Raw genomic sequence first — 25908 nt, forward strand, 5'->3', positions numbered from 1 at the left:
TCCACCCTCCGCCAGGGCACTTGGCAAAAAAAGGGAGAACTTCACACGAACAGCCCAAGGAGAAAACGAACACTGTTGTTGCATATTGCTAACTCAGCTCTGCTTAGATTCCATACAGGTGCTCTTCCACAGGACACCAGCACCAAAGGGTCTGCTTCTCACACTGGGATGCAAGGACAAGGCACTCTAGGCAGGTAAGCAAGGGAGGATCCCCAGTCCCAAGATATAACTACTGTAGTGGTTTTCTCCATCCTCTTGTACCTACTCTGTAGAACTCCAGCAGCTCTTCTCTCTCAACCATTGCATGCATCACGTCTCTACAGAGCAAAATTGGGGGCGGGGGCTTCCTAATATGTTTCAGCAGAACCTCACCACCAGAAAGCACAGAGTCCCTGGGTGGGGGGTGATACCAGCTGTAAGCTAAACAGTGCTATGCCAGCCAAACCCGTCTGTTACAGGATCAGCACCGTGAAGAGACCCCAAGCAGACAGTGCAGAGATTGTCCCAGTGAAATCCCTGCCAAAGGCTTCGTAAGTATTGGCTCAACAGCATCCCTGAGTCCCCCAAGGGGAAGGGGGCTGGGGGAATAGTAAGAGGGCCAGGGCTTTTTTTCAGCCGGAAAGCGGTGGAACAGAGTTCCGGAACCTCTTGAAAATGGTCACATGGCTGGTGGCCCCGCCCCCTGATCGCCAGACAGAGGGGAGTTTAGATCAGAGACTGTCTGGAAATCAGGGGGTGGGGCCACCAGCCATGTGATCATTTTCTCCAAGGGCAACCCACTGAGTTCCCCCACCTCTTTTCCCAGAAAAAAAGCCCTGAAGAGGGCCATGAGCAGAGTGTTGGAGCCACTCGTGTAAAATAGAACTCTTGTGATGCTTTGACTCTTTACAGGCAGCCATCCCACCGGTGAGAGGCCAGGGTGAAACCCCTTCACTATGCAGTGCAGAGCGACTGAGTCGGGAATGGTATTATTATTATTATTTTACTTCATTCATAGTCCTCCTTTCGCTCAAAGACTTAAGATGGATTACACAGTTATAAAGAATGTAATAAGAACAGTACAGAACATACAACCCAAAGTGGATAAACTGGGTTACAAAATTAGAGAACAATGCCTCAGAAACAATATAATACCTACAATATAACACAGTAATACATACAAACACAACAGAGCTGGATTGGAAAACTGGAGAACAGTGCAATATTAGAGTATAAGGGTCAAAGCAGTGAAAACCTACAACATAACCAACAGCAGCGTGTCGCTCTTCTGATGGGGTGGCTGGCAATCCTCTTGCTCTGGCCTGGCTCCTGTACCTTTGCAAACCACTCAACAGGCCGTTGGTGGACGGTTGTCCCTCTCCTGGGCATACAGTCACAAGTACAGCCCTGATTCAACAGTTGGTCAGTGCAGCTTTCAAAGGCACAGGCGCCTTGCTGGGGCCAGGGAATTTCACACCTTTCCCCATGCTTTCAGATCTCCATGCAGAATGCTGTTCAATAAATGTACGGATTGTGTCACAGCTGTGCCTCTTTTTTCATTGACTGACTGTGCTGAAGAGCAGGTATAAGTGCTATGCCCATAAAGCTCGGTGGGGAGTTACACTTTTAGAATCCATTTGTTCCCAAGCCTGGGTGGGTGTTTTTTTTCCCACAAGGGGACCCCAAACCATGCTTCCAGAGCACTGAAACCCCTCACATTCCCCATGGTTCTGAGGTCTTGGTCTGTGGACCCGGACTGCACTTAGCTCTTGGGGGAGGTGGCAACATATACTAGGTACTCCAAAACCCATGTTAGTAAGAGATGGGGTCACCATTAGAGTATCAGCTTCCCTGTGGTAAAATGCTTACTCCGGGTGGTGATATTTAACTCAATGCCTTGACATTTTATCAATATGGATGCTGTGCCATTACAGATACTATTAGCCAGACGGGGCAAGGATCACTCCCTTGTGGTGGGTCACGCACTTCAAAGCATCTTGTCCACTTCATCAGTCCTCACTTACTGAAAGTCTTCCATACAACTAGGATCAGACTGCACAGCGACAGCCTGAGACTGACCTAATCCAACGGTGGCATCAAAGTTATGGCCAACACCAGCAATTTTATCTGCAAAATGAATTGCAAAGGAATCACAAAGGCCTTGTATATTTTTCTTAGTCGACATCCTCTGGGGTTTGAGTTGAGGGCCTCTTTGCAAACTGGAAAATCTCTGCCAGATGGTATTGTATGCAATGGTAGCGCAGAAATATGCTCACTTTTTGCTGTCATCACCGCCACAGAGTAGGCACAATAATGCGCTCACCTGCTTGGTCACATTCGCTTCGAGTTTTTCTTCACTTGCTCTCTGTCTGCTGGAAGGAGAGAGGGCATTCAGGGGCAATCATGTAGTGCAGTGTAGTTAGGAGGATAACATAAGAACATACGAGAAGTGTTAAATATCAAATGACTGGCTAATTCAGGCAGCCTGCTTGCCTTCCCAATGGGAGAGTTACCAGGTCTCCCTTGGAGAGAGAACAGAATCTTGATCTGTAGCAATCCCCATAATTGCTACTCAGAGGCATTTGTGCTGTTTAGAGCTTTATTATAGTGAGCAGAAAACAAGAGACAGTGAAAAAAAGAGAACCCTGGCTTTTACACAGACAGTGGCTAGCCTATTGCTGTGGAAGAGATGGGAAGTGCCATTACTGCTGGAGATAAAGAAGCAGCCTAGAACAAAGGAAATCACTCCCTCTTGCAACTTTTGTTCTTCTCCTATGCTCTAGAGTCTTTCTGTGTCACCAAGGGACGGGTCTGCCTCCATTTCCAAGGAAACCAGGAGGAATGCACCTCCTTCTCTCCACTATGGCATATATAAGATAGGAGCCCCGAGGCCCCTCAGCTGTTCCTTTTATCTCCAGGGTCTTAGACATGCAGGTGCCAGTGTACTTTAGCTGTGTCAAAGTTTCTAAAACATGACTTTTCTTTCAGGCAATTGACATCAGGCCCCTACTAATCCCCCTGCATGTTTGCATTCCAGCCCAAGAGCAGTCTCTCAGAGCCAAGCTACAAGTGACGCCTTACACAGGTTGGACACTTGTCAGCTTCCCTCAAGTTTTGATGGGAAATGTAGGCGTCCTGGTTTTACAGCTTGGCTCTCTGTTACAGCTGCAAGACCAGGATGCCTACATTTCCCATCAAAACTTAAGGGAAGCTGACAAGTGTCCAACCTGTGTCAGGCGTCACTTGTAGCTTGGCTCTCAGAGGTTCCTTTATATGGAAGCAGGCTTTTTTTTAAAGAGAGAGTGGGAGAGAGAGAGAGGAATGAAAGAAAAGTCTACATTTTGGCCAATTCGGAGGTCTGGGCACAGGTACTAGAAATTGGTTCCAACAAGAGCCCCACTGGGTCAGACCAGTGGTTCATCTAGCCCACCATCCTGTCTCACTGCATGACCAACCAGTTACTCTGGAGGGCCAAAAACAGGGCTTAGCAGCTGAGGCCTTCCCCTGAAGTTGCCTTCTGGCATTGGGGTTCAGAGATTTTCTGCCTCTGAATGTGGAGGTTCCCTTTAGTCACCAAGGCTCTCAGCCACTGATGGACCTGCCCCCCATGAATCTGTCTCATCCCATGTTTAAAGCCATCAGTGCTTGCGGCCATCATGACATTCTCTGGCATGGATTGAATAAAAAAGTACTTCCTTTTGAGAAGTACTCAACTGCCAAACTCATGTGGAAATGGCGGGTAGGCAACAGAACAAAGTTTCTTCCTGTGGCCTCACTATTCAGGAACTGTGGCCTCCCAGCAACTGAACTAAAACTGAGGTAATTTTCCTCAAGCAAAAGGCAAGGTCTCTGATGGAACTATGAGGAAGGAGCTCCTTTATGCAAGAGGAGGGAAATGTCTGACTGAGGAATGCAAGGCAGGGCAGAGGGAAAGGTCAAGGCCTGGTTTCGCTAAAGTGGAATGGCTTCATGGGCAGGCTTAAAACGATCTAGTACAAAAGGACGGAATGCAAAAATCTGGTCATTTGGAGATCAACTATATGCGTGACAAGTTAAGCTTTATATTGGTGAAGACCACCATAACCCTAAATCATGCAAAGAAAAAAATCCTAATCTTAAAGTCATTGATCATAAATATATATATATATATAACTAATATCCAAATTACCAGATATATGTACGATAAGGTAAGAGAAAGAAGGGAGACTTTTGCCTGGATTTTAATTCCTGTAGCCAGTGATAGTCCCAAAGTTTCTCCTACATCCAAGGTGATTTGGGGTAGGAAAAGCCTGGGTTTCTTAATTTTTTTTAATGAGACAGAAAGATGGTTTAGTTTCTACAGGGCTAAATGTGCAAATCTCTACAGGCTTGGGTGCGACTGAAAGCAAAAAGGTTTTATGACAGTTGGGGTGGTGGGGTTGTAGCATAGTGGCTAAGTAGTTGGGTTGCAAATCAGTACTCTGCTGGTTAGAATCCCACTACTGCCATGAGCTCAGCTGGTGCCCTTGGGCAAGCCACTTCTCTTGGCTCCAGCTCCCCAGCTGTATTGTGGGGATAATGATAACATTGACCGCTCTGAGTGGGGCACTAATCTGTCCAGAAGGGCAGTATTGAAGCACAGTGGTGGTTGTTATTAAACGAGTCTGGAGTGGTGAACTCCTCCTTAAAGTCAGTGGCTTGGGGGAGTTGAGTCAGCTGGTTAAATTTCTCATGTTCTCTCTGCGGTGGGATGAAGTGCCAAATAGATCAACAAGATAAGTAACCCAGGAAGAATTACTTTCATTTCACCTTCAGTCTCAATTGCTCTCATTTTTAACTCAGTGACTTCATCAGGGAACCAGATCTGATGGGCTACACTGCATTGCAACAGACTTGAGCACAAATTTTGAGACACACTGTAGAATACTAAAAAAAAAACCCCTCTGTTTTCGTGTATTTGAAAATGTTCTAAATTGTATCAAATGTTCTGTGTTTCCATCCTGCTTTCCTACAACTGTCCCCCATCGATCCAACTAGCCCAACAGAAAAAAGAGAAGCTAATTTTAAATTCTTCATGACTCTAGCCATGAGGATCCTGTGGGACACGTAAGCCCAACAACCTAGTAAACTGTGGGCATGAACCAAAGCAACCTCCAGGTGCTGAAAGCTTCCAAGGCACAGAAAAACTGTTTAAAAGTCCGCTTTTTAAAAATTGCAAATAACGTGATCACATGAAGTGATAGAGAGAAAACTGGCATCATTTGCAAACAGCTTATTTGTGAAGATGGAGTCAGTCCTGTTTCTCCTTATGTGACCTCAGAATGTCCGGGCTCGTTGGTGTGATGATGGCTCCAAGAAAGAGAAAGAAGCAGTAACCAGGGGGAAATGGGTGCTGACGCAGTTGAAACAAAAATGCAAAAGAGGATTTTGAGGGGTGGGGTTTGGTGAGTGTGTCTGTGGGGGCACTCCTGCCTTCGTGGATACTTGACCTGAAATTTGAAAATGGGGAATGTTTAGCACAACTTTCATAACATGGAAGATACCACTGGGGGAAAATGGGGTCATCTCCTAAATGGAGTTTTTTGTCCCCGCAGCTCAGTTTTGCAGAAATGAACTACTGTCTCCCAAGCCTCGGTGGGCGTTTTCCCCCTGGTTCTTTCCCAATGCAGAGATGAGCTAGTATTGGTAGCAATGGAACAGGCTGCATGGCTTCTCATCACTGGAGAGGGTACCTGCCCGCAAGCCATGTCGGGTTTATCAACATTTTCCAGTCCTTGAAACGAATGAATTGCCAACACAGTGATGGCAATGGTTTTCAATATGAGCCAGCTTTAAGAAAGCTGGGGAAGTGTGTCAAGTGCAAAATTGATAGCCAAATACAAAGTGGAGGTTCCAGCTTGAGAACTAAGGAGCTAGGTCAAGAAGAAAAAATAAATTCAAAATGACGTTGGAAAGGAGAATGGGCTTCTTTAAGACAACATCTCTGTGCTGATGGCCAGGATTCATAAAGTAAACAAAAATTATTCTTCCTGTTGGATCCTTCTCCTTTTCCCTAAAAGAACCCAAAACAGACAAAGGGAGTGCTTGTAGCTTTAACTAGATGCTATCAGTGGCTAGACATTCATAACAGTTTAGCCAGTATTCCAGGCTTGGTTTCTGTCAGGAAAAGTCAAGGGGAGGAGCAGAGCCCTTTCCAGGGCTGTTTTGGCCTTTGAGGGGGAACTTGTTGGGACCAGGCCCAGAAGCAACCACTGGGCGACTTGCTACTATGCAACTTGCATGACTCACCCAGACATGGCTGATTGCTACTGTTCAACAGCAGCCCGCCACCTACCCACCAAATAAGCCAGTGCCATGTAGTGGTTAGAGTTTCATAGTAGTATCTGGGCGACTTAAGTTCAAATCACCACTCTATTGTGGAAGCTCACTGGGTGATCTTGGGCCAGTGACACACTCTAAGCCTAACCTACCTCTTAGGGTTGTTGTGAGGATAATATGGAGGCTAAAGTAAATAGATATAGATGAAGATGGGGGCAGATAAAAGGTAAGTTGTTTAGTGGGTTTGAAGGAGAGAAGGATATAGGGAAAGGTGGGAGGCTGCCAAGAGGAGGAAAAGAGGACATAATGTGTGGAAGAGGATACACAGAAAAGTGAAGAACCTTCTGTAAGTCCTCGCAGGCTCCCTACTGTGCAACTGGGCCCAGCTCAACCAGCACCAATTGACTGAGCCATAGGGGAGAGGCTGCTAGGAGGGGAAGGTAAAGGGGAAAGATGGGTGGGCAGGAGGCAAAGAAGCAGGAAAAGGGGGAGAGTTTATGGGAGGGCCAGGGAAGGGAAAGAGAACTTGGTGCGGGAGGGGAAAAGGAGATATATACAAGTGGGTCTGCTACTTGTATATATATAATTGGAAGACAGAATAATGCTCATTAGCAAAGGTATTTCTAGGTGAGCATTTATTTTTGAAATGTATTTGTTTTGGGTTCTTTTTCCAGTAATCACAATATTTAAAGGTAAAGTAGAAGAAGTTGAGTTGCCCGTCAACAAAGTAGATATCATCATCAGCGAATGGATGGGTTACTGCCTTTTCTATGAATCCATGCTGAACACAGTTATCTTTGCTCGAGACAAATGGCTGGTAAGTGTTTCCTTTCTTGCCAGAGGGAATTGTCACTAATTTGCTCAGCACGATATTATCTTCTCTAATCATCATCACAAGACAATTAATTTTCAGAGTATGAGACTGAGGCTTTGTAAAAGGTCTGCATAAAAGCTGTAAAAGAGAAGTTGCAGTTCTGGATTAAAATTTTGCTGTGTGGCTTTGCTGCCCAACTGAATGGCTCCAGGTGCTCTCTTGGGGGGACTGCTTTAGGGCAGACTCCCCAGAAGCTTGTCTCTTTAAAGAACAGCACTACCACTACTACTTTGTAGCTTGGGGTGGATCAGAGGGAGAGAGGCCTCAGCCTTGGCTGCTGACTGGGGTTCCCAGTCCCTCACACAGAGTGGAATCCTCATGAAAGGAGAGCGACTGCCGGGGCATTTGCAGCCTCTCAGAGCCAAACTACAAGTGATGCCTGACACAAGTTGGACACTTGTTAGCTTCCCTCAAGTTTTGATGGGAAATGTAGGCATCCTGGTCTTGCAGCTTGGCTCTCCGACTGCTGTCCAATGGACTTTGCAACTGTCACTTGTCCAACATTCCACCAAGCTGCCTACATTTCCCATCAAAACTTGAGGGAAGCTGACAAGTGTCCAACCTGTGTTAGGCGTCACTTGTAGCTTGGCTCTCAGTTTATCTTCCGAGGCAGCTGGAAAGAGGCTGAGAAGAACAGCAGATGCCTACCCTCCCTAGGCTGCAAGAGGAACATGGCGTTGGCAATTCTGTCCCCTCCTGATTTTAAGGCCAGGAGGTGATGTCCATTGGCATTTCCCACTGCAACGCAAAATCTCACTGTGATACTTGGAAGGAAAATAAAAAGTGACCTGCAAGACGAGAGGGCTGCCCATATGGTTTTTGTACGTGCAGTTCAAAATGTGATGTCTTTGTCAGGTGAATAGATTACAAGATCCATTTCCCCACAATTCATCAACAGAAACCTGGCGGGCTCATGTTTCCAGACCGGGCTGCTTTGTATGTGGTAGCAATTGAGGACAGACAATACAAGGACTTCAAAATTCACTGTGAGTACCAGGTTATATACTGTTCCCATACATTTCAATACAAAAACGTGCAACTTCTTACCTGAAATTGCTTGCTATTTGGCAACCTCTTGGATTTTAGTGGGGCTGCACTAAATAGTCTCTAATTTCACTTTTCCATTTGAAAACAGCAATCACTGTGGGGTAGAAACACATCTCAGAAAATGCCTAGGATTGTGCATACCTCCCCCCCGCCAGCTGTTAGTTTCTGTGTTATTTTTCCAATGGCTATTGCAGCTTTCTCCTGCTTCAGTTAGAGTCTCTCTACACGAGACATCTGACACGAGAACACTCAAGCGTAGAGAGATGCAATGTTCGCCTGGAAGCATAGTGTAAAACACAGAGCCAAAGGCTCTGTCAATTTCCCCTATCTACAGAGCTGCAAAGGTTACTCCTCAGAGGGTTTGTTAATTTCCTCTTCTCCTCCCCTAAGTCTCTGTCAAGATGAGGAAATTAACAAACTCTCTGAGTTTGCAGGTTCTTAGAGGGGGTGAAATTGACGAAGCCTTTGGCTCAGTCTTTACATTATGCTTCCCAGCTAACATGGCGTCTCCCTTCACTTGAGCATCCTCACATAAGAGGTCTCCTGTACAGAGACTCTTCGGCACAGAGATGATTTGTCCACCCAGGGATCATGCAGTAAATGGGATGGTGTGCTATTTAACCACTCGAATCTGTCCACAAGATGATGCCACTGGGGACAATGGCGTCAACTGACAAGACAATAAGAATGAAGAAGTAAATATTTTGTATGGCATACCAAAAAAACTGGTTAAAATATTTGTGATAAATTGTCAGTGCAACCCTAAGCAGAGTCACTCCAGTCTAAGCCCTTTGAAATTAATGGGCTTAAACTGGAGTAACTCCACTTAGGATGTATTGTGTGAGTAGTTCCATGTTTGAGTCATAATGGTGGTAAGACTGAGCTGAACTTGTAAGATATCTAACTGGATAATCATACTCGGGGCTCGACAGATCCCAGACACCAAGTCACCATGGTGCCTAGAAATTTCACTATGGAGCCTAGTATTTTTAGAAGTGATTTTATTGTAGTGATCTCCAGGAGATTTATAAACTTATCCTTTCATGTCAGAATATGTTTTGCTGTATGACATAGAAATAGATGTGCATGAAGTTCTTGGCCGTTTCCAGACGGCTTACTGGCCCCAGGAACGTCGCGCCACATTGTGGGGAAAACGCGTTTTCTTGCGTGAGTTTTGCGCAACGTCGCATGACGTCGCACAAAACTTGTGCGAGAAAACGCGATATTTCGCGTTTTCCCCGCAATGTGGCGTGACGTTCCGGGGGCCAGTAAGCCGTCTGGAAACGGCCCTTGTCATGGCTTTAAATGTTACATTTACACCATTCAGCAGTGGTAGATGAATCCATTTCTTAACCAGTTGCTTTCTAGACTGGCTCTGGTAGTCAATTAAACAGAGCTTTTTAAAGCAGTAATATGAGAAATTGGGGAGAAGTTAGGTTAGGGTTAGAGGTTCTCTTTTTGTTATGGTGATGATAAATATGGTCACCCTATATTTGATTTGTAATAGTACAAGAATTTTATCATACATTTAACAAAATTATGAGAAGCTGTGAAGAGTCTAGGATTAGGTTTTGTGGTAGCAATAACTGAAAAAAATGTGGTTATTAGAATATAAAACCCTGAAGGCTGGAAAAGGAGTCTGGCTACTAAATTTTTGGGTTGGCTCCTAGAGTCAAAGATAATTTTTCAAGGCTTGGTGATACTAACTCTAGGTGAAGAGATGAGCATACTCTTTCGTATAACTTTTTTGCTTTCTAACGACCATTTGATATTTCTAGTACTAGCCGAAGTTGCTTGCGGAAGAGCCTTTAATGTTTGTTGACTCCTGGCTACTGGACTCTCCTGTTAGCAAGGAACCAAAAATAAATACAGGTTGAAGTACAGGCAATCTTTCCTGGACGTGGCTGATCCCAGCCAATCAGGTGTAACGTACTGAATAGGAATCACTTCAAAAGGGATGTGGCCAAAATCGAGAGGGCGCAGAGGAGAGCGACGAGGATGATCCGGGGTCTGGAGACTGAGCCCCACGAGGAAAGGCTGAGGGCCTTGGGAATGTTTCGTTTGGAGAAGAGGAGGTTGAGGGGGGACATGATTGCTCTCTTTAAATATTTGAAAGGGTGTCATTTGGAGGAGGGCAGGGAGCTGTTCCAGTTGGCAGCAGAAGGTAGGACCTGAAGCAATGGGCTTAAATTACATGCACAAAGGTACCGGCTGGATATTAGGAGAAACTTTTTCACGGTTAAAGTAGTTCAAAAGTGGAATCAGCTGCCTAGGGAGGTGGTGAGCTCCCCCTCACTGGCAGTTTTCAAGAAGAGGCTGGATGAATACTTGTCAGAGATGCTTTAGGCTGATCCTGCACTGGGCAGGGGGTTGGACTAGATGGTCTGTATGGCCCCTTCCAACTCTATGATTCTAGGATGTCATCACAGTGCTGCTCCTGCCCCACCCTGAAAGCAGTTGGGAAAGGAGGCAGGTCTTGTGGGCAACGACTGGATGGGAGGAGCAGAGGGTCAGTATTTTACCTCGTGTCAATGGCTCAGTGTAAGAGGGGCTGGAGCAGCATAGCTCAGACACTATAGCAGCAGTCCCTCAATAGACAACCGTATGAGGAGCTCAGCCTCAGTCCTAAACTTATGCCCCTCTTTTCTCTCCAGTGGGGACCCAAAGTGGCTTACAAAATCCCTGTAAGGTAGGCTAAGCTGAGAGAAAGTGGCAGGTCCTAGGAGACCCCGATTCAAACCTGGGTCTCTCAGATCCTAGTTCTACACCCTGTCTGTTACTTCGCATTGGCTGTCTTGAGGAATGAGGTGAAAGGTGCAAGATAAATTGACCAACATCATGACTTAAGGGAAAGCTTTAAATGTGAAGCTAGATGAGCTTGAACAAAATACCTTTAGAGAAGAAATATATATTGTTGGAAAAAAGAATTTTAAAAAGAAAGAGTTTATTAAAACCCACTTGATCCCACTTTGAAACTTTTCCAGAGCTGGGCAATAGCCCTAATTTTGAATGGAGCTGAAGTCTGAGTTGGAACAATTCATTTCTTGCAAACTTTAAAGGCTTCCTAGACCTTCTTTTGGGAAAAGATTTTAGTTCTGCTTCACGTTAGTCCCACTCCTCCGCTGCAAGCTTTCCTTGGTCTCCCCTCGATCAAAGCTCATGTTCATGTTGTGCTGTTTGAGCAGAAAGAATAATATTCCAGCCAAGATGGGCAAGGACCCAGTACACAAGTGGTGGCTTTCCGAGATCCCAGGAGGAGATGGGGCAGGAAGAGGCTTCATGTGGAACCTATCATAAATCTTTCAGGTGTAATTCTCTGTATAACAGATTAGATTATTGCACATAATGGATGATGAGATAGGTCAGAAGTTCAAGACTCTCTTTCATGGGATCCAGACAAACAAATGTGTAACTGAATAGGATAAACAGCATCTAATCTAAGAAGAAGCAATGTGAGGCATAAGAAGATTAACTGACATCAGTAAAGGGTTATAATATTTTATTTATGTATTTCTTTAAAACAGTTCTTTCCTTGCCCTGTAACTTAGCCTACAAGCCATACGTCGATGTATTTTATAAATAATTTATCACTGCATAGATAAATATGGCTAGATCACATGTACACTTTTTAAAATCTTGCCAGATAGTAAACTCTTTCGTTTCTGTTGCTCAGAAATATTCTGTAGACATACAGTCCAGGGAGTAATATATTGGTTGTGAAGTGAATTACAACAGGGCAGCTAAAAAGGATATGGGCATTGAGTCAACTTGATCCTTACAATAAGTACAATAACATTTCTCAGGGGGAATTCTACTAAACTGGCCCTTCATCTCAGCAAAAGTTAACACATTACTTCTAAGTAACATGAAATAGCGTCGATATTTTGGAACTGTTAAGTAAAAGAAATATTTAGCCAATTCTAACACTTTTTGAATTTGAACAATTCTATGCATCTTTCCACCCAAATAAGGTTACTGTGATGAATACATTATTATATTACTGTTAGATACTTACCCGTCTATTAGAGAGACTCTTCTTGGAGTACCTCTGCTCCATGCACCTATAAAGAGTTGTACAATCTTTATATGTGCCCCCTCGCCCAGTTGGTGCGGAGTTTCGGACTGGGTTGTCATCAATATGCAGATGACACCCAGTTGTATCTGTTGATGGGTGGCCGACCTGACTCTGCCCCAATACATTGTTGAGAGCTCTGGAGGCTGTGTCTGGGTGGGTAGAACATAGCAGGCTGAAGTTGAATCCCGTGAAGATGGAGGTCCTGTACTTGGGCTGTGGGCTGTCGGAGGCGGGGATCCTTCTCCCGACCTTTGGGGGGGCACCACTTGTGCCCGTACCATCGGTTAGGAATTTGGGCATGATTCTGGACTCCTCCTTGTCTATGGAGGGCCAGATCGCAGCTGCGGCTCGGGTGGCCTTTTTCCACCTTTGGCAGGCCTGGCAACTGGCGCCATAATTCTCGGCCCAGGACCTAATGACAGTGATCCATGCAATGGTCACCTCCAGGTTGGACTACTGTAACTCACTCTACGCAGGGCTGACCTTGGGCTTGATCCAAAGACCAATGGGTCCAGAATGCTGCTGCATGTGTTCTAACTGGAGCTTCATGTAGGACACACGTTACACCTATCTTGCAGCAGCTTCACTGGTTCCCAGTAGAATTCCAGATCCAGTTCAAGGTGTTGGTTCTGACCTATAAAGCCCTAAACGGACTGGGACCAGCATACATAAGGGACCATCTCTCCCTGTATGTGCCCCAGAGAGTGCTTCACTCAACCAGAAAACATCTACTGGTGGTCCCTGGCCCTAGGGAGGCTTGGTTGGCCTCTACCAGGGCCAGGGCCTTTCGGTCCTGGCCCCAACCTGGTGGAACTCTCTGTCTGAGGACACTCGGGCCCGCCATGACCTTGTATCATTTAGGCGGGCCTGTAAGACAGAGATGTTCCACCAGGCATATGGTGGAGGCTAATTTTAGTCCATTAGTGCCAAGCCTTCCACCGGTCTCCCTCTATGAGGGTTTATGGAGGGTCCACTGCTGGTTGCCCTGAAAAGGGGTACAGTAATCTATCTGTCCGCTACTACCTCCCCTTTTTGTATGCTGATGGGCAGGAGTGCAGGACTGCCTTGGAATGGTTTTTACTGATTGTAGTTTTTATGCTGTGTTTATTGTTTTTATGTTGTATTTTAATCAGTGTTGTACCTTGCCCTGAGCCCACTTGCAGGGAGGGCGGGTTAAAAATATAATAAATAAATAAATAAAAAGAGGGAGAAAAATTCAATGAGAAATACTCGGATGTGTTGTTAGACTGATATTTATTACACTATCTTGAATGGACTACATTGGCTGTTCCCTCATTTTTGTAAGAGTATTTTTGTAAGAGTATTTATTGTTATTTATTATGGATTGTGGATTGTGGATTATTTTTAAGACTTTTTGATATTGTTGTAAGATTGTATTTAAATGTATATTAGCACTTGTTACACTTATTAAGTATTTATAAATATTTATTGAAATCAGATATGTTAACTGTGGCACATTCCTTCGTGTCTAAATCTTTCTTGAAAAATTAATGAGATGTTATTTTCAGAGATACAGGGATAGTATTAATTTTCCCTAGGTAGTTTCCACTGAACATGTCATGAATTCATGTTGGGTGTATGCCTTGTCTCTGATTATCTTCTTTGCCTTGGAGAGAACTTTTGTGGACCTCGTGGAGAAAAGCGGGTTTTGATGCTAAGGTGGAGGGAAAGAGGAGAGAGGCTGCAGTAAACTCTCCCCCCTTTCACACCTCAGGAGGAGGATTTCTATCTTCTTTCTGGGGCAGAGTCCCCCCTTTTTTTTTCAGGATGCTCTCACCATCTGCCTTTAATTGATTAAACCAACACCATCTTCCAAACATTTCATTTAGTAATTGTGAGGAAAGTTTCTTTTATGATTTATTGAAGTTTTGTTTCACAGACACACATAACAAGACAGAGTAAGGAAAAGAACTTTGGGTAAAGATAACATGTGAAAATTAAAATCAGCAGTAACAGTTACTCCTAAGCAGACAGACATAAAACTGTTCAGACACACACAGACTGCCTCCTTATCCTCCCCCCACACACACCCTAAACCACCCCACAAGCCACGCCTCTTCAAACATCAACCAATCATACTTCACATGCAAAACATCATCCCTCACACACTCTCATTGGGTCACTTTTTTAGCCACTCAAGCCATCCATCCTCCCATATTTGCCAACATTAGGCAATATGGTAAATATACCATATTTACACACAATCCAGAGAACATCACAGAGACCAATGAAATGGAAGTTTGATGATCACACCTTTCCCAGCTATTAAATTCAATGTTCACATCATGTGACCTGATGAGCCCAGGAAAACCTGATCTCATCAGATCTCAGAAGCTAAGCAGGGTCAGCCTTGGTTAGTAATTAGATGGGAGACCTCCAACGAAGACCAGAGTTGGCAGGCAATGGCAAACTACCTCTGTTTGTCTCTTGCCAAGAAAACCCCACCAGGGGTTGCCATATGCCCGCTATGACTTGAGGGCAGGATTTTATTCCCATCATACACATTTATGGCTTGGGGTTTGGAGTTCCTTTTTAAAGACCTCAGTTTAGATCTCTTTTCTACAGAAGATCTAACCATCCAGGATATGGTGCAGACACCATCTAACCTACTCTCAAATGTGAGCTATTCTAAAAATCCTGATCAATGCGACAGCATTTTCAGAACAAAAACCTTTTGTTAAGTCTGATGGAACATAGAAATGGCCTTTAGAAGTGACTTTTAATTATCCAGCACCAGTTGGAAATGTTCTGGGAATGCAGCAAGCTCAACAACTGTGCCGTGCAAGGGAAAACATTGGCAGCCTAGTCCCCTGCTGTAGGGTGGCAATTTAGGTTGCTGGTGAAATAGGTGATGTAAATGGCTTTAGAGTCATTCTTTTGCTCTGCTTGCATTGTTAGCCGTGTGTCTCCTGCAGCTTTCTTTTTTAGACTAGCATTCTTTTTTAGAATAGAGCAGTGCTTGGATTAATGGCATTTGACTCATTTGGTACAAGAGGCTTAGTAAAATGAGTTTTATTTGAAGGGGTGAGTACTTTTAAGCTACCGCAACTGTTACGTTTTATCACAAAACAGAGAATGCAAGAACAAAGCTGGTGTACTTTCCCCTTAGGGGACTCTTTGTTCCAGAAAGGAAACTCAGCAAGCTGAAAAAGCACTTAATGGGTATAGTTGCTGGAACACTTCAAGGACACAGGAAACCCAATTTAGCTTGGAAGCATTTCACGAACAGGCAGTTCGGTATTTTGTCATGATGCATTTCAGGGGCAGTTCCAGGGCAAAGAGTGCGCAGGAGCCCCACTATGCCCTCTACTAGGCTCCCCTTCTTGTCCTCCTACCCCCATACCTGTGCATTCTTCCTTTGCCCATTCACAAGCTTTCCCACCAGTTGCAGTCACAGCTGCCCACACTGCCTGCACACTCTTTCCCCGATGGTGCTGCTGCCATGGCCACCAGGAATGCTGATGCTTTGTTGACCACCCACATGCCCTTCTCCAGTAGACTAGGCAACTTATGCAGCTGCAAGCAGAGGTGACAAAACACTCACAAGCAGGCAGCGGAAGGGTGTGAGTGCGGGCATCAGAGGAGGTGCATGAGCAGGGAGTCAGCTGCAGTGGGCCCCCATCTGAAGACATGGGCCCTGGCAGCTGCCCCGCTCTGCCATGTGCTGACACCAACCCTGAGCTATTTGCCTGGAAAACCCCACCCCATCTTTCCAAAGTTCAAACAGCTTGGAATAGGGAACATTTACAATATAAAGAACATTTACAACTGCAACCCCAGCCCTCCAAAATGAAGAACTGGCCAAGCAAAGAATTTCCTTATATATATCTGCAACAGAATTCCAGCATAAAATCAACAAGCCATCAATCCCACTTAAAACAATCCAAGCCCTCATAAAAACTATCAGCGAAGGTACCTTATGGTCATATTCTGGTAGAGAACTCCAAAGCATTGGAGCAATGACCAAGAAGGCCCTAGTTCCTGCTGAGGAGTGGACACACAGCCTCTCTGGCTGAAGCAAATAACCAGGAGCAATTGCACGGCCAGTCTAAGCCGGCTCACAGTAAAAGGAAAATGGGAAAAGATATGTAAGACATGTAAGCCCCAGGCTGCGAAGGGTTTTAAAGTAAGAACTAGCACCTTACATTGAACCTAGAAGCAAATAAGTACTGCAGCTGATTCAAAATCAGCATCTCATACTGTCACAGGCCAGGGCACCTACCCCAGAGAAGAAGGAACAGGGGCAAAGCCCTAAGGAGGGCAGCAGCCTAATGGCAGAGCTGAGAAGAGAGTCAGGTGGGGTGGCACCAGCAAGGAGGAGCCAGAAGGAAGGCCCACCAGTGCTGCAATATGGAGAAAAGGACTCCTCCAGGATGTTCTGAGAATTCGAGAGCACACCGGGCTATCCTAGTCGGCTGAACCTGGAAACAACCCGACACCCTGGACCAGAAATTCAAAAAGAATTTATTAACCCCAAACCAGTTTTATGTACACACACAGGTAGCGTTGTCATTCCCATGCTCGGGGCGGGGGATCCCCTGCTCCCACCCTTACCTTCCCCGCGCCCACTTACTTGGCCGGTGGGGGAGTGCACCCCTTGGTGGCATGATGCGCCCTCCCCAGCAGCTCAGCATGCTCCTGTGGCCACAGCTGCCTGAATCGTGCCCCACAATGGGCCCATTTTGTGCCCAATTGTGCCACTCAGGGAGTGCAGGGGAGCACCCTTTGCCCTGTGCAGCCACCTTTGACCCGCATGGTGACATCACTTCACGGAAGTGACATCATGCAAGCCAGCAGTGCATGCGCGCTGTGTGCACGCTCAAAGAAAAAGACCCAAGACAAAGCAGGGTAAATGCCAGTCTCCCAGTCTCCCGCCGGGGAGTCAAGGGACCTGGCAACCCTACGCCCAGGCCTAAGAACCGAAGTCCAAAGACCCTGTATTGACGCCGTTACAAAGCTTTTATAGGGATTTACATTACCTTATATGGCAAAGCAGGAACAAGTATACTTGGCATAATATGATTAGCTATAAGTTGTTGCAGGGCAGAACATGTGCTCTGAGGATTGATAGATGTGACTGTCTCGCTTACAGCCAGGGCTTTTTTTCAGCAGGAATGCGGTGGAACGGAGTTCCAGAACCTCTTGAAAATGGTCACATGGCTGGTGGCCCCGCCCCCTGATCTCCAGACAGAGGGGAGTTTTGATTGCCCTCTGCGGTGCTCCAGCAATCTCAACTCCCCTCTGTCTGGCGATCAGGGGGCGGGGCAACCAGCCATGTGACCATTTTCTCCGAGGGCAACCCACTGAGTTCCACCACCTCTTTTCCCAGAAAAAAAGCCCTGCTTACAGCTATGGCTGCTAGGTGATTTAATAGCTATGGCTGCTAGGTGATTTAATGGGAAACCAAAGTTTCCCATTAGAGGGCCAAAGGCTTCCTTGAGAGAAAAGCCTTGCTCGGGAGTAGGAGCAAGGAATTAGGAACTCCGTTTACGCAGGGGAAAGAGGATAGAAGGCCATAGTTGAATGTCATAGAGGGACAGCCGACTGAAGGCTGGGAGAGGGCTGTGGACAGGTAGACGTCAGTCTTTGCAGGCAAGCCTTTGTGAAGCCTTAGCAGTTGGCATCCCTGGCCACAAGGGAAGTCAGGAGGAATTTTTCCTCCTGATGTAGACAGGTGGGCTAACCTGTCTTAACCCTGTAGGAAGGGTGTAGTGGTCAGAGAAAGAGCCTAAGGAGCTGTGGGAAAGATCCAGAGCGGTAAAAGAACCTCAAGCAGCTAAATGAAGAAGTGAAGAGTTGAGAACTGGCCAGGCCAGGCCACGGGATTGTGGTTGACTTCCAGAGCTGGCAATATAAAAGAACCCAGCCGCTAAAGGACGAGCTTCCCAGGGCTGTTGTGCTGCCTCATCTCTGACCACAGGAGAAAAGATGGCCCCTCTCCAGGGGAATGTAGCCTCTAGCCCTGGGGGCTTCACACATACTCATAACTCAGCAGCTGCATTTTGCACCAGTTGAATCATCAAGGGCAGCCCCATATGGAGCATGTTACAGTTATCTAGCCCAGTACTTGGTGGTGCTCCCTTGAATGTTTCCTGAGCTCAGGCATCGAGAGATTAGAAAGGTCTTTTCCATAACTGATCCTCGCCTTACAAAGGTGGCTCTGGACAGAAGGGGAATCCTCATTTTTATGGAAATAATTCCAGACAATGGAGTGTGTTGGGCAGTCACACTGACAAGCAGGCATGGACACTGGCTTCCCCGCTGCAGAAGGGCATGGGGCAGGAACAGTGTGTGTGTACAGGTGCCCAAGGGAGAAGGGCTTGACATGGCAGCTTACTGTCTTGCTCCAACACCTGCTTCTCCTCCTGTTCCACATCTGAAAGCCTGCTGGGCTGCCCAGGAATTGGAGGAGAGTGCCAACACCAAGCTGCAGCTCCCACAACAGCCTCTGCGGTCAGAGGGTGAACTTGGAAGTCTGCTTCAGGTAGGTAGCTGTTATAGACTGCAGTAGAGCAGCAGGTTTTGAGTCCAGTGGCACCTTAAAGACAACAAGATTTTCAAATACAAGGAGAGACCCCTGACCCTTCATATCCCAGTAAGGAGGTAGGGAGGGGGTGAAGCAAAGAAGGGAGGCAGGATGTAAAAAATGTCACAATGCAGCTTGATCAAAGCAGAAATTCCCATCTGTAGTGAGATAAGGATCCTATGTCCGTATTCAGCCCCAGAGGTTCTATTGTTCTGAAACTGTGAATGAACTCAGCTTCAGCAATCTCATGTTGTATTCTGCCCTTGAAGCTTCTTTGTTTGAGGATAGCTAGTTTTACAACAGCAGTGGAATGTCCTGGAAGATTAAAATGTTCTCCCACTGTTTTTTGAGTGTTGCGACTTTTAATGTCAGATTTATGTCCATTTATTCTTTTGTGTAGGGATTGAGTTGATTGTCCCAGCTGAGTTGTTATCTCATGATTGTGATAATTTTGCACTGGTCTTGTTTAGGGTTGTCAGGTCCCTTGAGTCCCCCGGTGGAGGGCTGGGAACCTGGCACTCACCCTCTGTGCCCTTTGGTGTTTCTTCTTGTGCGCGTGCATAGCATGTGTGTGATGCCATCACTTCTAGGAAGTGATGTCATCACACGGGTCAAAGGGCAGCCCAGTGTGTGGTCCCGCGCTTGGCAAAGGGCTGAATCGCCCCCCGTGGGCCCAATTCAGCCCAAAACAGACCCATTGCGGGGCGCGGGAGCACAGGAGTGCAGTGGGGCGTGGGGGGTGCCACACCACCCGGGGGCACACCATGCCCCCCTCTGACCAGGTAAGTAGGGTGGGGAGAGGAGGTTGTAACGGGATCCCCCACCCCGGGCGGGGGGTTGGCAGCCCTAGTCTTGCTGTTGAAAGGCCCTCCCTTGGGATCTTTGTTGTGCATTAATATTGACTTTTCCTCCAAAGGAAATGGTAGGGAGAATAATGATTCAAGTTGGAATAAATTATCTGCATTATTGGAAAGGCTAATGGTACAATCTCCAAAGTGCAGGTTATCATGGGAGGGAATTTTAACACTAGGTTTGGTTTAGGAAATAATGAATTGATCGAAGGAGAGAATAGGAAAGAAGGTTTTATATGTGAAGAGGGGGTGTTCTGATTGTCCCACGTAGAGAGAGGAAGGGCACTGCTGACACTTTTGTAGCATATATAATATTGGAAGATGGATAGGTGAACGAACCTGAGATGGTATGTATAACTGGTGTTGTTAGTTCCAGTGATTGTGTTGCTGGAATGAATATGGGGACAAAGTTGGCATCTTGGTTTATTGTAGGCTCTAGTTTCATGTTGCAAAGTACATTGTTGTGAGTAAGAAGTTGTTTAAGATTAGGGGGCTGTCTATGGGCAAGCTTTGCCTCCTAATGCTTTTGCAAGAGGAGTATCATTGACCAGCCTAGGGTGCAAGTCATTAAGGATGTGTTGAACTGGTTTGAGCTGAGAGCTGTATGTGACCACCGGTAGCATCCTATTGTTGTTTCGTTTGGGTCCATCTTGAGCAGGTTATCCCTCGATATCATTCTGGCTTTGTCAATCTGTTTCCTTACTACATCATGTGGGTATTGTAATTTTAATCAAAATTCTGTGGGTGTTCTATTTTCTAGGTAATTTTCTGTTGATCATTTTCTGTTTTAAAAAAAATAACGATGCTTTTAATGCGAGTATACTGTACAAATTAAGGTTATTAATATGGTTGCTATTTAGAGCATTAGAACGATGAGAAATCAGGACAGACCTCCAACTTTTCATTCAGTTTTATCTTTCTATGAATTACAAACTATTCGTTTTCGTTCTTACTGACCGACCCTTTCCTTTATTCCACAGGGTGGGAGAATGTGTACGGCTTTGACATGACCTGCATCAGAGATGTTGCCATGAAGGAGCCGTTGGTGGACATTGTGGATCCAAAGCAAGTGGTGACCAATTCCTGCCTAATAAAGGTTGGATGCTTCAGAAAGTGTAATCTGGAAAGATTTCTGACATTTTTCAGGAAAGCAATATTTTGTCCTAGACTACTTAGCTTTGCAAATATGCATCATGAATTCAGCTTGGTGTAGTGGTTAGAGTGGGTGACCCAGGTTCAAATCCCCGTTCATCCGTAAAGCTGACTGGATAAGCTCAGGCCAGTCACTCTCTCTCAATCTCACCTAACAAAGAGGGGTTTGGGGAGGGTAAAATGGAGGGGGAGGGAACTGAGCTCCTTGGAGAAAGGGTGGGTTAAAAATGTACTAAATGAATAAATAAATACCTCTATATGAAAGCCAGTGCCCAACGTTTCATTGCTTTCTAGCATAACCAAGAATCTAGAACGAGTCTATGCAGATGAAAGAGCAGCAGTTGGATCAGCTTCCAGTAGTTTCTGTCAAGTTCTGTTGGACAAATGGGCTGTCATTTGTGACATAAGTGTGCCCTCTCCCTTAGACCCTAACTACATGTTACAAAATCCTTGAAGTATGTCAGGATTCACTATGAGGACTTTCAGTCATACACACAGTGCAAATTCCCCACTGGAAACTTAGTTCACAGGTGGTTGGGGCCTGATTCAGGGATGGTCCGTGGCACATGGAGTGAGAGTGCTTAAGCACTCCATGCCATTTCCCCAACCTGGAATGGCTGCAGGGGAAACCTACATGTACCCCTTGAGTACGTATGGATCCACCAGGTGGGCATCTAGCACCATTTCAGTTCAGCAAAATAGCTCAAGAAAGGCATAAGCACTCCTTCCTCATGTACCATGGTCTCAGTTAGAGATGGGCATGAACCAAAATACAAACCAAAATTCATCACGAACCAGGCCGGTTTTTGGTTCACGAACCAGCAGTTCGTCAGAGCTCATTTTCTGATGAACCATGACAAACCGCTATGATTTTAGAGCAGTTTGTTTGGTTGGTTTTTTGGTTTGTCACTGCAGACAGCCTGGCATGTTTCCTAGGCAACGGGGGGAGGGGCTTTCTGCAGACCTGCTGCTGCCCTGGAAGCGATGTTTTCATGAACCAAACAAACCATTTTGGGAACCAGGCAATTTCATTCCAGTTTGTGGTGCGTGAAACGTGATGAACCACAAACCACAATGAACCACCATTTTTCTGGTTTTTGCCCATCTCTAGTCTCGATTAATATTGGACTCCGGCATGCTTGGGAACTGTATTCCCAGTGAGGAACTTACAATGCATATCTGGCTGAAAGCCCATATGGCAGACCTGTGCATGACACAAGTACTGTGTAATGTGTACTTGGCCCCTATAGACATTGAAGCCACCAGAGGTAACTTTACTTCAACCTTAAGGGTGCCATAGATGTCTGCCATTTATTCCTAAATAGGAATGAACAGATTTTCCATGTTCCGTTCCTTTATTACTCCATGGATCTGTTTTGTGGTGAGTCCTATTCTCCAAATTCCAGAAGGGGAACATGCAAAGTTGCCTGTAATGGCCCGTTTTCCATTCATTTGCATGTTTTCCCTTCTACTTTACTGATATGCACATTGATACAGCACTGCAAAAAGTAATTTTAATGTGATTATACCTCAAACTGTACCTTATTTCAATTGCCTTGTTAAGGAGTTGTATTAGTATATGCGCTTCAAAGGGAACTTAGGGTGAGTGAGAAAGGGGGGGGGAGGAGGATGGGATCCTCACTTGATTCTCATGGACCCCAGCTTGTTATACCTAATTCTCAACCTGGCCTGAGTTGCAAATCCTTAAATCCAGAGACTGGGACCATGCAGAGAGAAGGGAGATTTTCCTACCAATATTACATAAACCACAATTTTGCAAAAATATCTGAAAATGAAAGAAAAAGATAAGGAGTTTATAAAAGCTCCCAAACTGTACTTACTGGGGGAAGCTGAGCTCTTGAAACTCTATGTTACAAGGTCACAGCAGAGAAAGCAGAAGCCAGAGAGATGGGCAGGTAATTGGGTGAGAGGATGTGAGTTGCATGGGAAGGTACAGTAGCAGCAGCAGCTGGATTAGTAGAGGTGGGGGCAGGAGGAGCTGCAGGGGGTACACGGGCAGGCAGAGCAGGGGAACGAGTGAGTGACTGAACGAGAAGGCAGCTTGGCAAGTGGCTAGCCCAGCAGGCAAGGATAGGATCCCTCCCACAAGTCGCACAGGTCCCCTACTTGTTTTATCTCAATATGGCCCTAGATATGGATGCTTAAATGCATGAGCAGACAGTACTGTTCTTTCTACAAACCTGAGGAAAGTCCCAGGTTTTCAGAAAATACTGAAATTTTATACTCTCTCTCTCACACATACACACACATATATGAAGTTAAAAGCCCCAAAATAATAGAAGCAGCATGTATATATTTAAGAAATGAATTCTCTCTGAGAGTTGTGGAGCAATTTTGGATGTTGCTAGGCAACCACAAGAACATTACAAGCCTTCAGGCCTTGGTTTCTGTCAGTAAAATGCAAGCAGATGCAAGGGGAGGGAGGCCCTTCCCAGGGTTATTTTGGCCTCTCAGTCTACTCCTGCTCCCCTCCTCAGCCCTGGAGGGAGGGCTCATTGTGGCCAGGCCTCAGCAGCAACCACTGGGCAATTCGGTACCACACAACATGCTTAACTCTCTCAGGTGTGGTGGCAATCATCTGACAAATTGTTACTATGTCACAGCAGCCACCACATGATGCACCTGGGTGAGTTTCAAATCTAGGGAAAATGGACTGCATTTATATATTTCATTATGCATATTTCATTTTCTCTACTATCATATTCTGTAGTTTTTTGCTGTTCAGCTGTATGCCTGTAGTTTTATCTAGGGGTGTGCATAATGGAAACAATGAACTGAAATTACACACAGAACTCAGTGGTTTGCCTCGTTAAAGCAGCTTCCAGAATGCTGCTTTAACGATGAACCAGATTCTGGAAACGAAGCAGTAACAACTCCCCCTCACACACACTAAAAAGTTTGTGTGTTTTGTTTTCTTACTTACTGTGCAGAGGCTGCACAGTCAGGCCAGGCAGTCAGGGGGGCGTCTAGCAGCATCTTGTTTTCCCTGTGCTTGAAATGATGGGAAATAAATAATAAATATACTGCTTTTAATTTTTTTCTGTCTTGAATATATCCAAAAGCAGGCCATGACCTTATATAAATCTTAGCCCTCCTCTGTGCTAAACTCTGAAATGATGTCTGGTATCTCCATCTCAAAGGGGCTTACTAAAAAGAAAAAGAAAAATCTGCCCACTGGCTTACTGGCTTATGACTTTCTGTTAGTAAGAAAATCAAGTGTCATCTGGGGTAGAAAAGTTACATAGATTTGTTTAAATGCCCTATTTTCCTTTCTCCATATAGGAAGTGGATATTTATACAGTGAAGCCAGAGGACCTGGTGTTTACCTCTGCATTTTGCCTCCAGATTCAGCGCAACGACTACGTACATGCGTTGGTTACGTATTTTAATATAGAGTTTACAAAATGCCACAAGAAAACGGGATTTTCTACAGGTAAATTCTTTTCTGATATCGTCCTCATGTTATGGTTCAGGTTGTTCTAATGCAGGCCTGTACCTACAGGGTGCATATGGGGCAGCGCCCTCAGTAATATGCCACCTCCCCCCCCTGCATTCCAGATTTTCATTTGAAATAAAAAGTTAGCCTTTCGTTTTTTTCATTATGAAAATGGTAGTAGCAGCAATAATAATAATAAATCAGAAATATGGAATATAAGAATGTAAGAAGAGCCCTGCTGGATCAGACTAGTGATCAATCTAGTCTGAAACTTAGCATGGCAGGCAAGCCAGGGCGAATCCAGCGGGGGACGGGATGAAACTAGACCTGCTGCCTGCTGCCTGGTTCTGCCCCATGTTGTCCAGTTGGGTCCTGCGGGAGTTCCCCTTAGTACTGCTGCTAGCTCTGCTGTTGGAGCTGAGCCCCCAGCTCAAGTTCCAGGCCAAGATCCTCTCCTACTTCCCCCTCTGCCTACACAAGGGCCAACCAGTTACTATGGAGGACCAACAACAGGGCATACAAGCCAAGGCCTTCCCCTGAAGTGGCCTCCTGGCATTGGTATGCAGAATGCAGAAGTTTCCTTTAGTCACCGTGGCTAGTAGCCGCTAGCCACTTGATAGACCTATCCTACATGAATCTGTGAAGTCCCCTTTTAAATCTGTCTATTCCTGTGTCCATCACTACATCTTCTGGCAGTGAATTCCACATCTAGTATACAATCCTTGGATAAAGAAGTATATCCTTTTGTCCATTCTGAATCTACTGTGCATCAGTTTCATTGCAAGCTCTCAAGTTCTTATATTTTGCAAGAGGGAGAAAAAGTTCTCTTTCTACCCTCTCTATCTCATGCATAATGTTATAAACCTCTCTCTATTATAATTTTAGAAATCTTTACTCGTCTCTTTTCTAAACTGGAAAAAAAATTCTTTAGCCTTTCCTCATAGGAAAGGTGCTCCAAATCCCTATTTGGCTTGGTTGTCCTTTTCTGAACTTTTTCCAGCTTTCCGATGTCCTTTTTGAGATATGGTGACCAGAACTGCACACAGTGTTCTGAATGAGCCTGCGAGGGCATTATGATACTGGTTATTTTGTTTTCAGTCTTTTTCCTCATAATCCCCAGCAAAGAATTTGCCTTTTTTTACTGCTGTGACATAGCTGCGTGCTTTGGTTTTACCATCCTGAATAATTTCATGTTATCTGCAGCCTTGGCCGCTACACTGTTCATCCCCCAATTCCAGATCATTTAAGAACAAATTAAATAGCACCAGCCCCAGGACTGATCCTTGTGGGACCCCATTGCTAACTTCTGTCCATTGAGAGAACTGTTCATTTATTCCTACTCTCTGTTTCCTGTCATTTAACCAATTTTTAATGCCAACAAGGATCCATCCTCTTATCTAACGACTGCTAAGCTTACCCAGGAGTCTTTGGCAAGGTACGTGGTCAAAAGCCTTTTGAAAGTCCAAGTAGATAATGTCTACTGAGAGCCAAGCTACAAGTGACGCCTGATACAGGTTGGACACTTGTCAGCTTCCCTCAAGTTTTGATGGGAAATGTAGGCGTCCTGGTTTTACAGCTTGGCTCTCCATTACAGCTGCAAGACCAGGATGCCTACATTTCCCATCAAAA

General features: G+C 45.4%; 1 protein-coding gene across 2 annotated transcripts in view; it reads left to right on the forward strand.

Moving 5' to 3' along the window:
* The window catches only part of PRMT8 (protein arginine methyltransferase 8), a 106872-nt gene that overhangs the window by 74118 nt on the left and 6846 nt on the right, over positions 1-25908 (forward strand). For both annotated transcript variants that reach the window (XM_054999319.1, XM_054999320.1), the window contains exons 5-8: positions 6951-7093; positions 8049-8136; positions 20651-20766; positions 24126-24276. In XM_054999319.1, the coding sequence (XP_054855294.1) occupies positions 6951-7093; positions 8049-8136; positions 20651-20766; positions 24126-24276 (498 nt within the window). The remainder of the gene's footprint in view (positions 1-6950; positions 7094-8048; positions 8137-20650; positions 20767-24125; positions 24277-25908) is intronic.

Source organism: Eublepharis macularius, chromosome 15 (genome assembly GCF_028583425.1).
Source record: "Eublepharis macularius isolate TG4126 chromosome 15, MPM_Emac_v1.0, whole genome shotgun sequence".
Classification (NCBI taxonomy): Eukaryota; Metazoa; Chordata; class Lepidosauria; order Squamata; family Eublepharidae; genus Eublepharis; species Eublepharis macularius.